Source organism: Phyllobates terribilis, unplaced genomic scaffold (genome assembly GCF_046119375.1).
Source record: "Phyllobates terribilis strain yellow unplaced genomic scaffold, ASM4611937v1 Scaffold_3__8_contigs__length_932513732, whole genome shotgun sequence".
In the NCBI taxonomy this organism is placed as follows: domain Eukaryota; kingdom Metazoa; phylum Chordata; class Amphibia; order Anura; family Dendrobatidae; genus Phyllobates; species Phyllobates terribilis.
In genome coordinates, this window is record NW_027362763.1 from 573,626,642 (window position 1) to 573,643,594 (window position 16,953).

Genomic DNA, 16,953 nt, shown 5'->3' on the forward strand with positions numbered 1-16,953 from the left:
TGGTGACTCAGACAAATTTGTATGGCCTGCAATTTTTAACCCAAAATCCGTCTTCATCATTTGCCAACTGGATCTCTATAGACGCCATAGAAATGATGACGTTTTGGGGCCTGGTTCTTCACATGGGGATAGGAAAGAAGCCAGAAATTCGGCAATATTGGAGTGTTGACATTTTGTATAACACTCCAGTGTTCTGCATGGCTATGCCCTGGATACGCTTTGAGGCCATCCACAAATTCTTGCATTATAATGATAATACACGGTGTCCTCCCTGAGATGACCCCAACTGTGACCGACTTTTCAAAGTTCATCCGGTCATGGAGCACTTCAGCAACAAGTTTGCTCACGTGTACAACCCCCAAAGGGACATTTGTGTGGCTGAGCCCCTAATCCATTTCAAGGGAGGCTCCAATTCCAGCAATGCCTGTCCAGTAAGAGGGCCAGGTGCGGAATTAAACTCTATAAGCTGTGTGAGAGCACCTCAGGATACACCCACAGGATTAGAGTTTATGAAGGGAAGGGCACCTGTATTCAACCCCCTGAATGCCCCCCTGTCCTGGGAGTGAGTGGGAAAATTGTGTGAGATTTGGTCTCCCCACTGCTGGATTAAGGTTATCACCTCTACGTGGATAACTTTTATACCAATATCCCACTCTTCAAGGCCCTCTCTGCATGAGCTACCATAGCCTGCGGTACTGTCTGCAAGAATCAGAGAGGCCTCCCTAGGACGCTAATTGGGCAGCTGCTCAAGAAGGGCAGGAGCAAAGCCCAATGTAGCGACAACCTGTTGGTGGTCAAGTACAAGGACGAGGGATGTCCTTTTCTATACCACTATACATAGTGATGGCAGCACCCCCAGCACTGTACAAGGTACATCTACACAGGTCCACAAACCACACTGTGTACTGGAGTACTACAAGTATATGAGGGGAGTTGATCTCTTTGATCAAGTCCTCCAGCCATATAGTACCATGAGAAAGGCCAAGGTGTGGTACAAGAAGCTGGCCGTGCACATTGTACAGATAGCAATGTACAAAGCTGACGTGCTATCATGGTGTGTAGGCCAGACTGGGACTTTCCTTCAGTTCCAGGAAGTAGTGATTAAGGCCCTAATGTATGGCAGCCTGGAAGGAGCTAAAAGTGCCCATATTGTACCAGGCCAACATTTCCCCAGTGAAGTCCCTCAAACTGCAAAGAGAGGAAGGCCGCAAAAAAGGTGCAAAGTGTGTTGCAGAAGGGGGTATACGAAAGGACACCATTTATCAGTGTGACACCTTCCCTTACAAACCTGGTCTGTGTATGAAAGACTGTTTCAGAGTTTACCACTCATCCATGGACTAATAAATTTATTTCTGACTTACACTACTCACTTATGCCAACCTCCAAACGTGACAGGACGCCCTCACACCATTCCATCAAAGTTTGCATTCCAAAACGTCATTCCTTCCCCTCCAAGCCCTGCCGTGCGCCCAAATAATGGTTTTCCTTCAGCATACTCAGGAGAAATTGCACAATAGATTTTGTGGTCCATTTTCTCTTCTTTTCCTTGTGCAAATAAAAAAATGGGCGCTAAAAGATAATTTTTTTGTGGGAAAAAATGTAATTTTTTTTATTTTCATAACTCAACTTTATAATTTTCTGTGAAGCACCTGGATGTTCGAGTTGCTCGCCAAACATTTAGTTAAATTCCTTGAGGGGTCTAGTTTCCAAAATTGGGGTCACTTGTGGGGAGTTTTCACTGTTTAGGCATGTCAGGGGCTCTCCAAATGCGACATGTCCGCTAATTATTCCAGCAAATTTTGCATTCAAAATGTCAAATGGCGTTCATTTCCTTCCGAGCCCTGCTGTGCGCCCACACACTGGTTTTCCCCCACATTTGGGGTATCTGCGTACTCTGGAGCAATTGCACAACAACTTTTGGGGTCCATTTTACCCTTGTGAAAATAAAAAATTGGTGTCTAAAGTAACATTTTGTGAAAAAAGAGTTCAATGTTTATTTTTTCCTTCCACATTCCATTAATTCCTATGAAGCACATTAAAAGGGTTAGCCGCTACTATTCAAAATAGCCCAATGTGTTTTTATGATGAAAAGAAGCTTCTTTCTAATTACCTCCCTCTGCTGTTTCTGCCTGTGAGTGGCGCTATCACTGGCCGCTCACAGGCAGCATGTGACCCCCGGCTGATGTCACGTCAAATGAGGCGTGACTCAGCGCTGGGATCCCCAAGGTGGCTGCTGGGTTGTGGCCGGGGTTACCCCGTGCGTCACACCCAGCATCCACCGCGCGCTTTCCCAATGAATGGGGAGAAAGAGAGCGCACGGTGGATGCTGGGTGTGACGCGCGGTGTAACCCCCCCACAGCCCAGCATCCACCGTGGAACGCAGAAGAGGAGACCCCCGGCTGCATTCGGAATCATGACGTGACATCAGCGGATATTAGAGCCGGCTACAGCCGGGGGTCACGTGATGCCTGTGAGCGGTCACCAATAGCCCCGCTCACAGGCAGTAACAGCAGAGGGAGGTAATTACAAAGAAGCTTCTTTTCATCATAAAAACACATGGGGCTATTTTGAATAGTAGTGGACAACCCCTTTAAGAGATAATAAACTTCTTGAATGTGGTTTTCAGCACCTTGAGGGGTGCAGTTTTTAGAATGGTGTTACTTTTGGGTGTTTTCTGTCCTATAGGCCCCTTAATGTCACTTCAAATGTGATGTGGTCCCTAAAAAAAAAAAAAAAAAAAAAAATGTTTTTGTAAATTTTGTTGGAAAAATGAGAAATTGCAAATCAACTTTTAACCCTTATAACTTCCTAACAATACAAAAAAGTTTTGGTTCCAAAATTGTAGAAGTAGACATGTGGGAAATGTTATTTATGAACTATTTTATGTGACACATCTCTCTGATTTAAGGGCATAAAAATTAAAAGTTTGAAAATTGCTACATTTTCGCCAAGTTTCTGATTTATTTTTTTTTACAAATAAACACAAGTCTTATCAAAGAAATGTTACCACTATCATGAAGTACCATATGTCACGAAAAAACAGGCTCGAAGGTGAAGGGGTTTAAAAAAAAAAAAAAGTGATCTTGCAGTTTTGACACTAGTCACTGGGGCTGTGTTTTAGACTCTTCCTGTTCTTTCAGGAACAGTTTTCAGCAAGGCTTCTATCATTGGCATATTACCATGATCGTGACCACGTATATCTGATAACTAAGTATTCACCATAGGCAATGTCACAGCTGACCTGCTCCGCCTCCCTTCACTTTTGCACAGGCTCATTAGATACTTCAATACAAAAGATAGGGTCGGGGTTTGACCCTTGCGGCTATGTACATGTTATTTCCTGAAACGAGAAGTTAGAGTCTAAAAAAGCTGTGTGGCCAGTGTGGAAATTGCATGACTTCTATTTTTTATTTTTAATACAGATTGTGATATGTAAAAAAATGCCTTTTAAAAAAAAAAAATACATGTAAATAAAAACCTGATATTTTTTTCTATTGGTGGCTTCACTTTAAGCTCTTTTAGCCTGACTGAAGAAACCCCTTTATAGACCTTGGAATATATTCTAATCTGCAAAAAATCTAACACAGTTTGTATAAAGCCCCCGCGAGATCGCTGCTGTGTCACGGTTTTGGTGACGCAACAGCGACCTCACCAGCGATGTCGCTATGTGTGACACTTTGCAACGATCAGGCCCCTGCTGTGAGGTCGCTGATCGCTGCAGAATGTCCTGGACCATTTTTTGGTGGTTGCCCTCCCGCTGGTCAGCACACATCGCTGTGTGGGAGCAGCGATCAGGCTGGTAACCATGATAAACATCGGGTTACTAGGGGCACACGCGCACCTAGTAACCCATTGTTTATCATGGTTACGAACCTGCTACAGTGAGCGGTAACCTCCCGCTCACTGTAGCAGAGTGGTAACCATGATAAACAACGAGTTACTTGGAGCGCGTGTGCCCCTAGTAACCCGATGTTTAACATAGTTACCAGCCTGCTCCTGCTTCAGCTGGCTGGTAACCAGGAGCAGGACATCGTGGAAAGATTCTTTCCACGATGTCGCTGCTCTCCTGATCGTTGGTGAGCCTGCCTGTTTGACAGCTCACCAGCGACCACATAGCGACGCAGCAACAATCCCTGACAGGTCGTATTGTTGTCGGGATCGTTGCAGCATCGTTAAGTGTGACGGGGCCTTAAAGGGATAATCTGCAAATAAAAAAAGATTGCTGCCTGTCAATAGTTAATCTGCGTTTCTGGCTACATGCTGTGACAGACAGACCATAATTGCTGATTCAAGCCTTCTGTTGTTCCACAGTAATACACAGTATTCTGCCTTACATTGCCTCTTTCTAACCTGAAGTAAGAGCTAGATGCAGATCATACATCTCCGGGGCTTCCATTCTGTACACTCCCAGTCTCCCATCATGGGAGAACAGGAACATGGTCTCCTACCATAAACAGGAAAGTCCACCAAGCTGTCAAAATAGTGAGACAGCAGAGACTGAGTTTCCATGCACTCCAGGGTCCCTTTCTTAAAATTACAAAACTATCCTCTAAATCAGACAGGATGTTTTTTCAGTTTTTCCAATTCTATATATATTTGAGAAGGACTTTTATTTTGGTCATGGTTTACTTCATATAGTATTCCAGAGATGAGTGATCCTCTTAATTTAGTTTTTGGTGCCTTAACCAGTTCTTCTACTTGAACATTTATAATCCATTGCTATAAAGATGTTGACGTTTAAGCTCGTTCTCTTGATCATTTTGACCTCCGTTTCAAGGTTTAGTGAATAACAGGCCATTTGTATTACCTTCCATTCTGCCTTCTGTTCTGATATATTACCTTAAAATGGAACACTTGTGCTCTACAGGTATTACGAGACTGTGTCTGATGTTCTCAGTTCTGTTAAGAAAATGGAGGAAAGTCTGAAAAGACTCAAACAAGCACGGAAAACTACAATGTCCAGTAGTACTACTAATGGTGGGATAAGCGATGACAACAAAATCCGGCTGCAGTTAGCTCTTGATGTGGAATATTTTGCAAATCAGGTATGGAAATTATGTTTTACATCAGTACTTCAGAGTACATTAAATCAAATTTTCAAAAAAGTAATTAAATACAATCTCATAATATTACTACATTTGTTTTTATTACCATTTGCAACTGCAACCAAAGGTACTACAGAGTGCTCTGCCATGTTCAGCGGGAATTTGCAAAGTTAGCTTGTCCTAGGTGCTCCCTCCATGCATCTGTACTTGTACATATAGTGGCTGGTAACTGGTTATACAGATGGCTGGACCATACATGACCATCACTTGATTTTTACCATTTATGTTACTCCTATTTTCCCATACAGGTGCTTCTCACTAAATTAGAATATCAAAAAGGTAATTTATTTCAGTTCTTCAATACAAAAAGTGAAACTCATATTATTTAGAGTCATTACACACAGAGTGATCTATTTCAAGTGTTTATTTCTGTTAATGTTGATGATTATGGCTTACAGCCAATGAAAACACAAAAGTCATTATCTCAGTAAATTAGAATACTTTATAACAGCGTGAAAAATGATTTTAATTTTGTGAGATGCACCTGTAGTTTGTAAGCTTGTGAGCAGGGCTTTCACTCTTCTTGGTAAGTATTATGTGTTACTCTGTAATGTCTTATCTTGTTTGTACAAGTACCCTATGAATTGTAAAGTGCTGTGAAATATGTTGGTGTTATAGAAATAAAAATTATGCTGCAAAAACATTTTTACACATGAACTGGAAGTGAAGGTGGAAATTTTAGTGCAATAATCTGTAAGCTATATATTGTCAGGTTATAGCAGCCCTATATCCTGTCTGTGAGTTCTGTTGCATGCACAGATAGCACACAGACCAAAAATACACTTGTTTGATGAAGCTCTAAGGGCTCACTCATAGGTCAGTCTTTGTCCATGAGTGCCATCATTTCACTGATGGCACAATGGCACATGATATTCTAAGGGTAGCACACATCGGCTGACAGCATAAAAAAAAATTACACATCCTATTTTGGTCTAACTTGTGGACAAGGTGAAAGGATCTTCAAGAACTAACAGCATCATCTTAATTGCATCTGTTTGCTGCCATTTTTTACTGTCTCACTAGAAGGATGTGAAATTTCCATCAGGTTTTTTTTGCATATGGAAAAAAATGATGAAAAACTAATGTTAACCGGTTCCCGACCGCCCACTGTAGATAAACGTCGGCGCTTGCCGGGCTCTGTGCAGCGCCGACGTTTAAAAACGGTGGGTGGTCTCGCAGCGCTCAGGACCCCCAGGGTCCTGCAAGCGCTGCGATTCCGGTGCAGAGCGTTAGCTCTGACAGGGAACATCATCGGGACCTGATTAGATCAGGTCCCAGTGATGTTAACCCCTTGCTGTCTTCTATATGCTGCGATCTATAGTGATCGCGGCATATAGGAGACAGCAGGAGGAGAGGGGGTCGTTTACCTCTCCGAAGACCTCCTTTTCCTTCCAGGACCTGGGGTTGCTATGGCAGCTGGAGGTCACATGACCGCCTCCAGCTCTGCCATATATGGTGTCCTGCAAGCTGAGCCAGACAGGAGACTGACTGAAACAGTCAGGGAAGATCTCATGTAATGTAATATATGTCTATTACATTACATGAGATCAGTGATCAGAAAAATAAAAATTAATGTCCCATACAGGGACTAAGTAAAAATGTAAAAAAAAAGTTTTTAAACTATTAAAAAAAAAAAATCACAAAATAAATAAAAATAAATAAATAAAATATTAAACCAATAAATCCGTATATTTTTACAAAACCAAAAAAAGTACACATATTTGGTATCGCCGCGTCCGAAACAACCCGAGCTATAAAACTGTCACACTAATTAACTCCTTCTGTGCACACCGTAATAAAAATAAATAAAAAACGGAGCAAAAAATATGCTTTTTCATCATATCGCCAAACAAAAAGTGGAAAAAAATGCGATCAAAAAACAAAATAGAAATAAAAATGGTACCGCTGAAAACGTCATCTTGTTCCGCAAAAAAAAAGCTGCCATACAGCTCCATCAGCCGAAAAATAAAAAAGTTATAGCGCTCAGAATAAAGCAATGCAAAAAAAATATTTTTTTCTATAAAATTGTTTTGTGTAAAAGCGCCAAAACTTAAAAAAAATACAGTAAGTGTAGTATCGCTGTAAACGTACTGACCCCAAGAATAACGCTGCCTGATCACTTTTACCACACGCAGAACGGCATAAAAAAAACTCAAAAAACAATTCCTGAATTGTTTGTTTTTGTTAATTTTACCTCCCAAAAAACGGAATAGAAAGCGATCAAAAAATGTCACGTTCTCAAAAATGGTACCAATAAAAATGTCAACTCGTCCCGCAAAAAACAAGCCGTCACATGACTGTCGGCCGAAATATGGAAAAATTATAGCTCTCAAAATATGGTGATGCAAAAACTAGATTTTGCAAAAAAACGTATTTTAGTGTGTGACAGCTGTCAATCATAAAAACCCGATCTAAATCTGGTATCTCTGTAATCGCACCGACCCGAAGAATAAAGTAATCTAATCAGTTATATCACACTAGGAACCGCGTAAAAAATAAATAAAACCAATTCTTCACCTGCTACTGATTTGTTTATTATGTCTCCCAAAGATCGCAGTAAGGCTCTGCTCACATTTATCCTGCGCTCTGCACTGAGCACTTACACCAGAGTTTCCGTGTAAATCTCTGAAATACGTGATTCAGCCGGAACCCATGACGGAAGATTCCCTGTAATGAGGCAGATATAGGCCACTGTGGACGCCGTCTAGCCTGGGATCCCACGGTGTCATTTGTTTTAGGCGTGCATAAAAGTGCGGTTGGCCACAGTTTTGTGCACTTCTGAAAAAAAGGACACCGCTAAACAGAGGCCAGACGGAGTCCAGAGTAACTCTGCTGCCTCATTATAGTGAATGGATCCTGCAGGGGTTTCATCTGAATTACATCACTTGGAAATTTAGATGGAAACCCCGATGTAAGTGCTCAGCCTAGAGCGCCGGATAAATGTTACGTAAAATGTTCCCAATAAAAGCTTCAACTCAGTCCTCAAAAAAAGCTAGTCCCCACTCAGATCCGTCATCTGTTAAAAATATAAGGGACTTCCAAGTTACTGGTAGCAGAAAGGCTCTGGAAAAGCAAAATGACCCTTGCCCCCCAAAAGAAATTCAGAAAATGTTGTGCACCCAAATCCAAATGCCTATTCTACAATAATTTGTTCTCCAATTGTCAAATAGCACTCCGTCCTCCCCAGATCTCGCCGTATGGCTGAGCCACATATGGGGTATTGCCACTTTTAGAAGAAACTGTGTGACACTTTTCGGCACCATTTTTACCCATTGCCCTGTGTGAAAATGTAAAATCTAAGGGTAAAACATTTTTTTGTGGTAAAAATATAATTATGCTTTTTTCACTGCCCAATGGTATAAATTTAAAAATTAAAAAATACTCACTACTTCCCTAGATGAATTCCTTGAGAGGTGTAGTTTACAAAATGGTGTCACTTGTGGGGGTTTCTGCTGTTTTGGCATGTCAGCGACTCTTCAAATGTGACATGGTGTCTGCTGCCTATCCCAGCCAACATAGCGCTCCTTTCTCTTCCGAACCCTGCCGTACACCAAAGCAGTGGTTTTCCCCCACATATGGGGTTTCGGCGTACTCAGGAGAAATTGTACAACAAATTTCATGGTGCAATTTATCCTGTTACCCTTATGATAATGCAAAATTAGGGAATGAAAAACATTTTTTATGGGAAAAATGTGAAAATTTTATTTTTACGGCTCAATATTATAAACTTCTGTGAAGCAGCTGGGGGTGCAAGGTGCTCACCACACATCTAGATAAGTTCCCTAAGGGGTCTAGTTTCCAAAATGGTGGCACTTGTGGGGGGTTTCCACTGTTTAGGCACATCGGGAGCTCTCCAAACGCAACATGGCGTCTGCTAATTATTCAGACAAATTTTACATTCAAAAAGTCTAATGGCGCTCCTTCCCTTCCGAACGCTGCAGTGCGCCCAAACAGTGGTTTTCCCTCACATATGGGGTATCAGCACGCCCAAGAGAAATTGCACAAAAAAATTTGGGGTCCATTTTTTCCTGTTACCCCTGTGAAAATAAAAAAAATTGGGTCTAAAGTAACATTTTTGTGAAAAAAGTTAAATGTTAATTTTTTTCTTCCACATTCCAAAAATTCCTGTGAAGCACCTGAAGGGTTAATAAAGTTCTTGAATGTGGTTTTGAGCACCTTGAGGGGTGCAGTTTTTAGAATGGTGTCACTTTTGGGTATTTTCTGTCATAAAGACCCCTCAAAGTGACTTCAAATATGATGTGGTCCCTAAAAAAATGTTTTTGTAAATTTTGTTGGAAAAATTAGAAATCGCTGGTCAACTTTTAACCCTTATAGCTCCCTAACAAAACAAAATTTGGGTTCCAAAATTGTGCTGATGTAAAGTAGACATGTGGGAAATGTTATTTATTAACTATTTTGTGTGACATATCTCTCTGATTTAAGGGCATGAAAATTCAAAAGTTTGAAAATTGCAAAATTTTCAAAATTTTCGCCAAATTTCCGATTTTTTCACAAATAAACGCAAGTTATATCGAAGAAATTTTACCACTATCATGAAGTACAATATGTCATGAAAAAACAGTCTCAGAATCAGGGGAATACATTGAAGCGTTCCAGAGTAATTACTTCATAAACTGACAGTGGTCAGAATTGAAAAAATTGGCCCGGTCACAAAGGCAAAAACAGGCTCTGGCGCGAAGTGGTTAATAACTGACAAATGGACCAAACACTGATGAAAATCTGATTTTTTTTTTTTTTAAGAAAAAAATTGATGGGCAAATTTGGCCCAACTTTCATGTGCGGATGATCCAAACTAACAGCTTTATAAGCATATATGAAGCCATTAGTTAAAAATCAAGATACCCATTACCAGGCCGGGTATTGCAATCCATATACTCACTGTATAATACAGACATTGGTTATTTCAAGGGTTAGTGAATATAATTTTATATATTGAGATAAAAGGAAAATATATATTACTGTATTGTCCTCTTTATTTTGTGTTTTTTGGACATTGTTACTATTTTCCAATATATTTCATTGATGGCACAGCAGTGTCAAAGTAGCATTGCTCATCTTTGTTACATCCCAAATCCCTCTCAGGATAAGTTCACATTTGCAGCCACTTTGCCATGATTGTCTGCAGGGCCGGTTTTCATGGACCCCGGGTGAAAGCCTCAGTGGGCCCTTTAACACATACCACGATTTATGATGCACATATACGGCAGAGAAATATAGGTATAGTATAATGCCAAAGATTTCACTTCTTACATTACATGAGTGATATCTGTTGTAAATCCTACAATAGCTCAGAAACCGGCGAATCATCGCAGCGCACAGTGCCTGCGCTGGGGGGATTCAAAAGTCTGCAGTCTCACACAGTTTTCATTTTAGATCCGACAGTATAGTCCTCCAGACAGTATTATGGGCCCCATATATTGCTCCATACAATGTATTGGGCCCCACACAGTGCTCCATACAGTATAATGGGCCCCACAAAGTGCTCCATACTGTATAATGGGCCCCACAAAGTGCTCCATACAGTATAATGGGCCCCACAAAGTGCTCCATACAGTATAATGGGCCCCACAAAGTGCTCCATACAGTATAATGGACCTCATATAGTGCTCCATACAGTATAATGGGCCCCACATAGTGCGCCACGCCGTATAATGGGCCCCACATAGTGCGCCACGCCGCATAATGGGCCCCATACAGTGGGTAAAATAAGTATTTGATACACTGCTGATTTTGCAAGTTTTCCCACCGCCAAAAAATGGGGAGGTCTGTAATTTTTATCGTAGATGCACCTTAACTATGTGAGACAGAATCTTAAAAAAATCCAGAAAATCACACTGTATGATTTTACATAATTAATTTGCATTTTATGGCATGAAATAAGTATTTGATACAATAGAGAAAGGGAACTTAGTACAGAAAACTTTGTTTACAATTACAGGTCAGACGTTGTAGTTCTTGACTAAGTTTGCACACACTGCAGCAGGAATTTTGGCCCACTCCTCCGTACAGATCTTCTCCACATTGAGTTTTGGCTGCCTTCAAATGTTTTCTATTGGATTCAGGTCTGGAGACTGGCTAGGCCACTCCAGGACCTTAAAACGCTTCTTACAGAGCCCCTCATAGTTGTCCTGGCTGTGTGTTTCGGGTTATTGTCATGCTAGAAGACCCAGCTGCGACCCATCTTCAATGCTCTTACTGAGGGAAGGAGGTTGTTGGCCAAAATCTCACCATACATAACCTCATCCATCCTCCCTTCAATATGGGGCAGTCATCCTGTCCCCTTTGCTGAGACGCACCCCAAAAGTATGATGTTTCCCCCACCATGCTTCACGATTGGGACTTTGTTCTTGGGATTGCATTCATCCTTCTTCCTCCAAACTTGGCTAGTGAAGTTGATACCAAAATGTTCTATTTTGCTCTCATCTGACCACATGACCTTCTCCTATGCCTCCTCTGGATCATCCAGGTGGTCATTGGCTAACTTCAAACGGGCCTGGGGACATGTGCTGGCGTGGTCATTGACCTGGTCCTCCCATGTAGTTCAGGGCTGATTCCTGATCTTTCTCACAATCATCCTTACCCCATGAAGCGAGATTTTGCATGGAGCCCCAGACCAAGGAAGATTGACAGTAATCTTGTGTTTCTTTCATGTTCTAATAATTGTGCCAACAGTTTTTGCCTTCTCACCAAGCTGCTGTAGCCCATCCAAGCCTTGTGCAGGTCTACAATTTTGTCCCTGGTCACCTTAGACCGTTCTTTGCTCTTGGCCATAGTGGAGAGGTTGAAGTGTAAATCATTGAGTGTGTGGACAGGTGCAGTTTAAACAGGTAATGAGTGCAGAGTAGGTCTATGAGAGCCAGAGCTCTTGCTGGTTGGTAGGTGATCAAATACTTATTTCATGCAATAAGATACAATTAAATTATTTAAAATCGTACAATGTGATTTTTCTGTTTTTTATTTTTAAATTCAGTATCTCACAGTAGTGATGAGTGAGCGTGTATTGTTAACCCTTTCGGCGAGCATGCTTGGTGCTTGCCGAGTCTTTGCAGCGTGCTGGGCATCTATGTTAGTATCCCAATCCCTGCATGTGTCACAGCTGTCTAACAAACAGCCAATCCCTGCATGTGTCACAGCTGTCTTAACAAATGTGACACATGCAGCCACTTGGACACTAACATAGATGCCGAGAATGCGACAAATATTCGGCAAGTACCCGAGCGTGCTCGCCGAAAGGGTTAACAATACACGCTCGCTCATCACGATCTCACTGTTGACCTGTACATACAACAAAAATTACAGACCTCTCCATTCTTTGTACGTAGAAAAGCTTGCAAAATTGTCAGTGTATCAAAATACTTATTTTCCCCACTGTATAATGCTCCATACAGTATACTGGGCCCCGTATAATGCTCCATACAGTATAATGGCCCCACATAGGGCTCCATACAGTATAATTGGCCCCATATATTACTCCATACAGAATAATGGGCCCTATACATAAAAAATAATCAAATCCTCATGTCCCCCTCGCTGCTCCAGTCTCTGGTCTCCTCAGTGTCTTCTGACCCTGTGCACTGCTCAGCACAGAGGGCGCACTGTAGTGACGTCACAGAGCTCAGACGCAAAGGGGGAATGATGGGAGAGGGAGCGTCAGCTGATGGCTTCCTCTCCCATCATTGTATCAGGATCCAGGATGGCGAAACAGTTGAAAGTATGATGTGGGGAGGTGCCGACGCTGACTCCCCATAGCGTGCCGGTGTCCCTGGTGTTAAGTGGGCCCTCCCCCCAGTTTGTTCAGGGCCCCCGACACTTGCCCGGGTACGCCGGGTGGTGACGCTGGCCCTGATTGTCTGGAATCATGGTGAAAATGCAACATTTTAACTGTGATTTTGGAAAATCGTGGCAAAAACAACTCAGCGCAGGTGTAAGTGTGAGTCAGCCTTTGCCCCTATCTCTATCTGCATTTCTAGCCAGCCTCCTATTGTGCATACACAGCATAACTAAACGTAGCACAGCAGTGCTGTGCCGAGTTCCAACACACTTTTGGACACTCTTTGTAGACGGGGACAGAACGCAGGGAGTGAGAACATCGTGTCTCACCATGCTTGCTGCACCAGAGTTACAGAATGGCAAACCATCTAATATATCAGTGACACTGCAGCAGACTGTGGGGACAGAGAAGGGGACCACTGCACATATTAGACTGATCGCAATAGAACTGCAGGGAGATGGATTTATAGAACTGAAGGGTAAATGGAGCTGAGAGATTGCTCCTTGGGTGGGTGATACCTTCAAAATGAAGCAAATTGGGAAAATGAGCTGTATTGACACACAAATTAATCTTTTTGTATATAATATAATATATATATAATTACGGCACCACATTATGATTTCAGAAAAAAACCTTTAAACTATCAGCATTTTGCACCTAAGAACATAAACCTTGATGAAAAGTGAAATGTCTACTTCTTAGCACATCCATTATGGTACTTGTTGCATTATTTTGTAACATTTGCTCCAGTTAACTATAATCTTGTATTCTTTTCCCTGTTTAGATTCAGAATTTTGGATTGTCTACAGATGACTTTGAAAGCTTTGCTGCTCTTATAGAGTTAGTTCAAGTTGCCAGAGAGCAAATCGTAATGGAATAAAGTGATTATTTAAATGTACAATTACAATGATCTATTTTACATATTCTTGTTATCTGATGCTTGACAAGTTTTCTACTTTTCTTTAGGTTTCTAATTACAAAACTAATGTGATTAAAACTACCAAATTAATTAAAGGGATTGTCCACTACTCAAACAACCCGTTGAATCAACATGTTTTTCCCATATAAAGTAATAACCACCTCCAGTGCAGACTCAGTTCCAGCAATTTTTGGCATCTGTTCTTCCGATCACGTGAGCCCTTCAGCCAATCGCCGATCGCTTCACTTTCACGTCTTTTTTTACAAAACTGTCATCCAGAGGAAATTAGAGCTGCTGATTTCCTGTGGATGTCAGTTTTTCCGGATGTCAAAGAAGTGAGAGCGAAGCAGTTGTGATTGCCTGCAGGGCTCACGTGACATGAGAACATCACGCAAACCCTTGAAGAGCAGGTGCCGACATCGTGAGCATGGCGCCCACACAGTGAGTATAGCTGTTTTTTTTGGACATGGAGAAAATATGGTGATAGAGAAGTGGTTGTCCAAATAGTGGACAACCTCTATAATTTATAACTGTCATTTTGTAGCAATAGCAAAAATGTACCAAATTATTAGACTTGTAAAGTACATGTTGTTTTTCTGTACAGATATGTTAGTTTTATTGCACTCATAAAATAATACTTACTGAATGTATTGGATCAGGGATGATGATCTGTTCTGTATATGGAGCATAATTTTTAGCAACAGTAAGGGTGCGTGCACACGATGAGTATTTGCTGCGAATTGGACGCAGCACACTTGGCGTTGCGTCCAATCCGCAGCGTCCAGATGTTACAGCATAGTGGATGGGATTTGTAGAAATCCCAAGTCCACTATGCGTCTCCATACACCCACGGAAACTGACATGTGGCACGTCTTTCCAGACCGCTGCATGTTAATGTCTCCTGCGAGTCCGCATGCGGACTTTCCCCATAGACTTAACCTCTATGGGGAAAGTCCGCATGTGTTAAAATTAAAAAAAAAAAAAAAAGCCTCTGCTCATTAGCATATTGAGTGGAAGCTGCAGGCGGTGAGACATCTTGTGCATATTCCCTAAAAGTATAGCTGCTGCATGAATAGTTGTTTTCATAATCAGTGGTCAGTGGCCTTGATTATATGGTCAACTCTCTGCCAGGGACCAGAAGGGAAGGGGTGCTTTTAATCTTGGGATTGTTGTAAATCCCTGCAGTCAGATCGATACCAGTCAGATATTTATGGCAGATGAACATGTAATATTTGCCTTGAATCCCCTTTGCTTTGTGTATAATATAAATATGGCTTATTTAAATAGAATACCCGTTAAAATATAACCTTTATTGAATTACCTTAAAAATAGTCTAAAAAAACTGAAAAATATGTAATTAACAAATAAATCCAAAATACAAAGAAATTAAAAGGAGCTTATGGAAAAGATGGTATAGATTACGGTCTTAACCTATTGATGCCCTGAAAGGTTATCCCTGCCTTGCTGCGGAGGTTGGCACCCTAGATTGGACGCAATGTGGCGCCCTTGCTCACTGACGGCTGTCCCTAGGGTACCCTGTTGATCCCTAACCTGGGGAAACAATACTAACCCAATCTCCGAAATCTCTACTGCCTCCCCAAAATATACCAACGATTTAGCCAAGGCAAAACCACACTAGGATCAAGATCCGAAAAAAACGTAGGGATAATTTCCCAAACAGTAGAAAACCACTTCAAATTAAACCTTAAGAAGGTGAATAGTAACAAAAAAGAAAAAAATATATTTTAAAACCATAAGCTCAGCACACATAGCAAGGCGTACATGATTATATCAGCCTTGATAAAGTGCATATACTGCCACAATAATAGATGTAAATGATACAATGAAATATATAACCTGGTTTTGTTCAGTCCAACTTTGAAGGACACATTGATAGTCTGCCTCACCCTACTCCGCAGGATACTCCAGATATTTTTTCTTAAATGTGTTGATGAATGATCTATACATATTTTCTATCTGAATTAATATTTTTCCACATTTTTGAAATGTGTATACGTTCAGTATAATTGTTGGCATATATACACATGCACATTCTTATTGACCATTACGATCTAATCCCGGACACATTGTTGCCCAGTGATTTTTCATTCCTTGTCTGTTGTTTTCTGGCATTTCCTTTTTATTTGTATTTTTATCCGTTTATTGTGAAAATAAAATCAATTCATTTAAACTTAAAGAATGTCTAGAGGACCTTTTCTGTGTAGGTTTTATCATTATATAATAAACAGAGAAATACTCACCAGTTGTCACAGCCCTGTGGATTCAGCGCACAACACTCCAGCACCAGCCCCAGAAGCTGCCCAGACGTCACAGTACTGATTAGGCCTGGAATTGGCTGAAACTGACAGGAACAGTTCATCATGAGAAACATCTGATGACACGGTCCAGTCGCATCACTGCTGCAGGTAACTGACCGCTGGAGCAGCCTCTGCTGGATTCCCATAGTGAGAGCAGGTGAAGCGCTATTTAGAGATTTTTTTTTTATATTTTATACCTAAGAAACGTTTGGTATTGGACATTCCAAGAGAATCCGGTATAGATAGCCGTTTCCCAGATGAAAGATCTGTTGGGTGTTGAATTTATAGATTCAGAAAGACACACAAAGGAATGCAAAATCATTCTTAAAATGGAAAAAGCATCATTGCCCTACATTATCCTAAGAAGTTCGTTAATGGTGAAGTCGTTTAGATTCATGGAATGTGACGCACTAGGAATTCATACAATTATATCTTCTTTAACATGTCCATCATAAGGCTGCTTTATTGCAATAACATACTTTTTTCTTTTGCCTCTGGTATAAGTATGTATTTTGACAGTGGACGATAACTGGAAAAACAGAGGAGGATTGAATACAATGTACAGTATGAGGTGCCTGTTTATACTTTGTTAATATATGAACATCCATTTTATTGTAAATCTTTATATGATGCGAAATTAAAGTAGTGTTACTATTGAAAATCAAAATAAAATGTATTTAAACACTGCAAGGAAATATATTCTTTAAAAAATATACATTTTACAAAATTGAAATTGCAACACCAAGGTGAACAACTCGTAAGGTTACGCAAATGAAGGAAGCTATCAAGTGTCGCTGAGATCTGCAAATGTTTCAATTT

General features: G+C 40.9%; 1 protein-coding gene across 1 annotated transcript in view; it reads left to right on the plus strand.

Annotated features, from left to right (window-relative positions):
• The window catches only part of COG2 (component of oligomeric golgi complex 2), a 128,720-nt gene extending 112,704 nt beyond the window's left edge, over positions 1-16,016 (plus strand). The window contains exons 17-18 of the mRNA XM_073671438.1: positions 4,868-5,045; positions 13,682-16,016. Coding sequence (XP_073527539.1) covers positions 4,868-5,045; positions 13,682-13,777 — 274 coding nt within the window. The 3' untranslated portion in view covers positions 13,778-16,016. The remainder of the gene's footprint in view (positions 1-4,867; positions 5,046-13,681) is intronic.
• The last annotated feature ends 937 nt before the right edge of the window (positions 16,017-16,953 follow it).